Source organism: Nannochloropsis gaditana (assembly GCF_000240725.1).
Source record: "Nannochloropsis gaditana CCMP526 unplaced genomic scaffold scaffold390, whole genome shotgun sequence".
Taxonomy (NCBI): domain Eukaryota; class Eustigmatophyceae; order Eustigmatales; family Monodopsidaceae; genus Microchloropsis; species Microchloropsis gaditana.
The window spans coordinates 5,436-10,001 of record NW_005803563.1 but is presented as its reverse complement, the minus strand read 5'-3'; the positions used below and the strand labels follow the sequence as shown (position 1 = coordinate 10,001).

The following is a 4,566-nucleotide window of genomic DNA, read 5'->3' as shown; positions in this document are numbered from 1 at the left end:
CTGCATCATATCAGGTGGATTTCCCGGGGCACGAGCGCCTGCGCGGTGGGTGGAAGAAGCAATTTCTGGACGCTGGGAAGGTAGGCCTCGCTGTTCGCCTGAACGGGTTCCCACCGAGTCCTCTCCTTTCTCCCTGGCCCTTCGTACTCCTCTCTCCTACACTCGTACACACCTTCCCCCCACCGTTCCCTGCAACGAAATATGATTTTCTTCAGTCCTTTTCCTTTGTCCTCCCCCTGTCTAAAAATCTCCTCTGGCTCGGCTGCCTGACTACATTGATGCGGCTCCTTGTTCCGCGTACAATTTCCATGCGAATTTGATTCTGAATATCTTCGTTTGGGATGACACCCTTATTTAGGTGGCGGGTGTGATCTTCGTCGTCGATGCTGCTGATTTTTCAACTCATAAAGTTCGGGAAGCAGCAGAGTAGGGAAGGGAGGGAGGAAGGGAGGGAGGGTCAAAGGGAGAGAGTGTGGGTGGGATGGCGTCTTCTTGCTCGCAGTTTTGTTTCAGTTTTGTCTTTTTTTATCTCATCTCCTCCCTGTCCTTCAACTCCTATCTCCTGACAGGTTTCTCTACGACATTCTCACCCACGCCGCAATGGACGACGGCCCCCCCCTCCTCGTCGCCTGCCATAAAAGCGACCTCCCCGGTGCCAAAGCGCCCGCCCGGATCAAGGCTTTGCTGACATCCGAGCTGTAAGTGGCATGTGAGAGAGAGCTGAAAAGAATTGTGGGCGCGTGGGGAAAGGATGTGCGTCGCCTGAACGTGGAAGAGGATACGTCATCACGGAGGCGGTCGGAGGGCATCATGTATTTACAGACTAGTCTGATTCGTGCATGTAACCACGACCGATATACGGCAGGGAGCGTCTCAGAAAGACGCAGGGAGGAGCCATGATGGATGGGAATGGAGAAGAAGAGGAGGATCGATTGCCTCTGGGGCGGGTGGCAGTGCCGTTGAATTTGGATGTGGACGCACCCTCCGAGGTATGAGTATAAAGGCGGTTGGACGATCGACGAACCTGTCGAATCTGAGCGTCCATGTGCTTCTTTTCTTGTTTTGGTATTTCTTTTGTGTTCCTCGGTTTCTAATTTTTGAATCGTGTCTCCTTTCTTTTTCCTTCCTCGTTTTCTAGCTCACCTTTGCGTCAACAAACGTGGCTCAGCAGACACAGTTTGGGGGAAATGACGCGATTGAAGAAGATATAGGGCCTTTAATGACCTTCATAAGTGATAAGATTGGACGTTGAATGCAAGGACAATGAACGAAAATCTAGAAACAAGAAGCGCTCAATGAGGAAATATCACCTTTCCGATGCCTTGGTTAATACATCTTGTTCTTCGCATTTTCCCCGCGACCGATGCCTTTCCATGCAGTAATAGTGCTTCTCGATTACTCGAGTAACAAATCAATTCTCATGCTTGTGGTAAGAGGGGTGAAATTTGGGCGTGCTGTCATTTCCTATAGATTGGAAAATCTTTACGAATATCGCATTCTGACATAGTTTCCTGCTGTTTGCCTTTGTGTAAGCTTCCGTATCTCATTTACCGAATACGTCCTGATTTCATTGTCAACTTCCTTCTTTTCCACTTTTAATCTCTGTGACGTGCAAAAAAAGTAAAATGGTTAGAAGTGAGAGTATACGGAATTTGAAGAGCGGAACGTGTTAACCCCAAATATAGACCGCGTAAATTACAAATGGAGAAAGAGAGGGAGAAGCAAAGGGAAAGCACACGGGGATGGAAGGAGGACAAAGACGGTGCACCAATTGAGTGGAAGGATTTGGACCTTGCGGCGAGCAGGACGGGGGGGAACAAAAGCCTTCCCATTGTTATCTACGCTCCTTGTGCAGGTATCTCAGGGCTAGATAGGCTGTAATGGCCAGCCCCAAATAGATGGCAAAAGCGCACCCAAAATTTTCCATTATGGTGCTCGGAGAGCTGAGAGGAAAGTAATCGATAACAAACTCTACGGAGGTGCCTAGTATTTTACAGGCCATTAATATGACGTCAGCAGAAAGTATGAAGGAAAGGTATATAGAAGAAGTTAGTTCATTGAAGACTGCCACGTAACACTGCATTGCATGTATACAGGGTAGAGGTAGCGGATTGAAGTAAGAATTGACAGCACTTACCACGCAAAACATTCATCGAGAGAGGTTGAAAGGTGAATTTGATGAGGGATGCCCATTGTAGCCATGTGCTGTGGCGATAGAAGCTGTTAAACGAGACCATGAAGCCACCTGTAAGAATAGAAGCAGCTACATAGCCGGCTGCCAGGACGAAAGCAATGTCGTAATTGGGAGCCAGCAGGGCGGCAAGCTGCACACACATGCTACTCATATTAGTCTTTATAAATCGATGAGAGGGGTATGGAGACGTGTGGTAGGGGAAGAGGGTAAGCTCAGATTTTCTCATAAGACGGACCGATGTATGGACATTCGTGGGGAGGCATTTTCCCTTCTTCTATTTCTCCTAATCTGTCAACCTTCGATTCCTTTGGTTCCTTACCTGTAGAATAAGCCCCACCACATACACCATAAAATTGAAGGGGACATTCGTGGGCTGTGTAAAAGCGACATAGTCTATAAATAGGGAAAGTGTGAGAGGTAATGCTTGAGGAAGCCGAAGCCCGCCATAGTCCATTGTTGTGAAGGATCAGAGTGCAGCCAAAGAGTGGGAGCAGAAACAAGCATTTGAATGAAAAAAACTCGAACGCCTACCTAGGTTATAATAGACGATGACGGAGAAGAGGAGGCCCGAGAGAGAGTTGAGGATAGTCTCGAGAACAATATTGGACAGGAAATATACAGAGCACGGGTACAGTTTGGACGCCGCCTTAGGTGTGAGGGTAGGAGTAGGAGGGAGGAAGTTATGGAAGGTTCAAGATTAGCTGTATTCAAAGTGCGTTCACTCCATTCCTTCAACATCATAGAAAAAAATATACTTTGTGTATACTTGTACGTCTACATATTTTTCCCTATTCCCGTAGGCATGAGTGTCACTCGCTTCCTCAAACTCACCTCCACGCTATAAAATTGACGCTCATAGATGAATAAAGAGAGTGAAGCAAATGGGAGGAGAGTGATAGTCAGGATAGAGTAGAAGACTGAACCCAGCACATGTATCACAGCGAGGAGGGACTCGCTCCCTGCCTCCCGGCTTCCGATCCTAAAATAAACGAAAGCCTCTAGGGCGGCAATAACGAGGGTGACTGTCACTCGAGCCAAGGCCTAGAGAGAAAGAAGGAAAAGGAATGGATGAGCTCCTTTGCATGGCTGGCAATAATGTTGCCGAACGATCACCCCTCCTCTCCGCCGTGAAGTTCTTCGTCACTTAGCCCAATCCTAAGCACTATTCGTTACTCGCAATCTTGCACGCCTTCTTTTACTTCACGCTCCTAATCCTTACGTTTCCAGGATTCCTGTAGTAAGTGGTGTAGTTTCTTCGTAGAAGAACGCGAAATTTCCATAGCCACGAATTACCGGCCTCGATCAAGCCGGTCATGCGATCAAACAATGAATTTTCCGCTAGGTCACTGAGCAACGAAGTGTTGCGAGGGGCCAAAGTAGGAACGGGCTGCAATAGGAAAAGAAATTATGGAGGGAGGATTAAGAATTAGTCGAAGATGAAATGTACTTGACCCGCCGGTTGACGCCACTCTCTTGTCGTTGATCTCCTGCGAATATCACCTCTCACCAACTGCACTCATTCTCTTTTATGTTATACAACATCTCCCTCTGTTTTTGCCTCTCTTCTTTGCCTTATGTCTCTTCACCACCCTTTGAATCCCGTTCTTCTTCTCCATCTCGTCATTTATCTATCGCATCCTCTAAAACTGCTCTCCTTATTCCTCTTTTCCCTTCCTTCCTCCTCTTTTTTACACCTTACTTTAATGACCGGCTCCACATCTCTAGAGCTGGAGGCGCGGAATAAGGCAGCAGCATGTTCGAGGTCTTGGACGGTCTGAAGGGAGCTTTCACCATTGGCCTCAATATCCTTGACGAAGGAGATGTTCACTGGCGGATGGAGCGTAAAGACGAAAAGAGAAGCTTAATCTGGCAGACTGATCGATGCTATGTACAATCGGACACTTCAACGCCGAAGGGAAAGCCCTAAGTAAGTTTTTCCCCTGCACGTTGGATCCTTGCCGGCTGCTCCTCTTACCCACCTAAGTCCATGATGAAATCCACGGGCGATGTGCTCTGATGTCGGTAATACCCCAACGACTCAGCGAACCATCTTTCCGCTCCGTAGGTATCCCCGAAATACATTTGATGGCCCGCAGACAGCACCGTCACCTTGTCAAACAGTGTCCAAATGGCGGCACGGGGCTGGTGGATCGTGCAGACGACCATCATGCCACGCTGCACGAGAGATTGAGGGGAAAGTAGATTTAATTCATGCGCGTTGGTATGTCACCTTCTCTTAAACTCGCATTCTACGTATTATGCATTATTTTATGTGCGAATGCTTCTACTTGCGTAATTTTCGATTCACAATTCACTCAAAATTTCGCTTGATAGCCCTCTTGTATCCCCCCTATGCTTTCTTCCTTGTCTAT

At 47.7% G+C, this 4,566-nt stretch overlaps 1 protein-coding gene across 1 annotated transcript; it reads right to left on the bottom strand.

Annotated features, from left to right (window-relative positions):
• Positions 1 to 1,834: 1,834 nt before the first annotated feature.
• On the bottom strand, positions 1,835 to 3,581 carry NGA_0377100 (abc transporter family protein; the record flags this gene model as incomplete). The annotated part of the gene is made up of 3 exons (XM_005854768.1): positions 3,414 to 3,581; positions 2,138 to 2,324; positions 1,835 to 1,983 (listed from the first exon to the last, which is right to left on the bottom strand). The coding sequence occupies exons 1-3, from the start codon at positions 3,507 to 3,509 to the stop codon at positions 1,835 to 1,837; spliced, it is 432 nt and encodes a 143-aa protein (XP_005854830.1). The 5' UTR covers positions 3,510 to 3,581.
• Between the last annotated feature and the right edge of the window lie 985 nt (positions 3,582 to 4,566).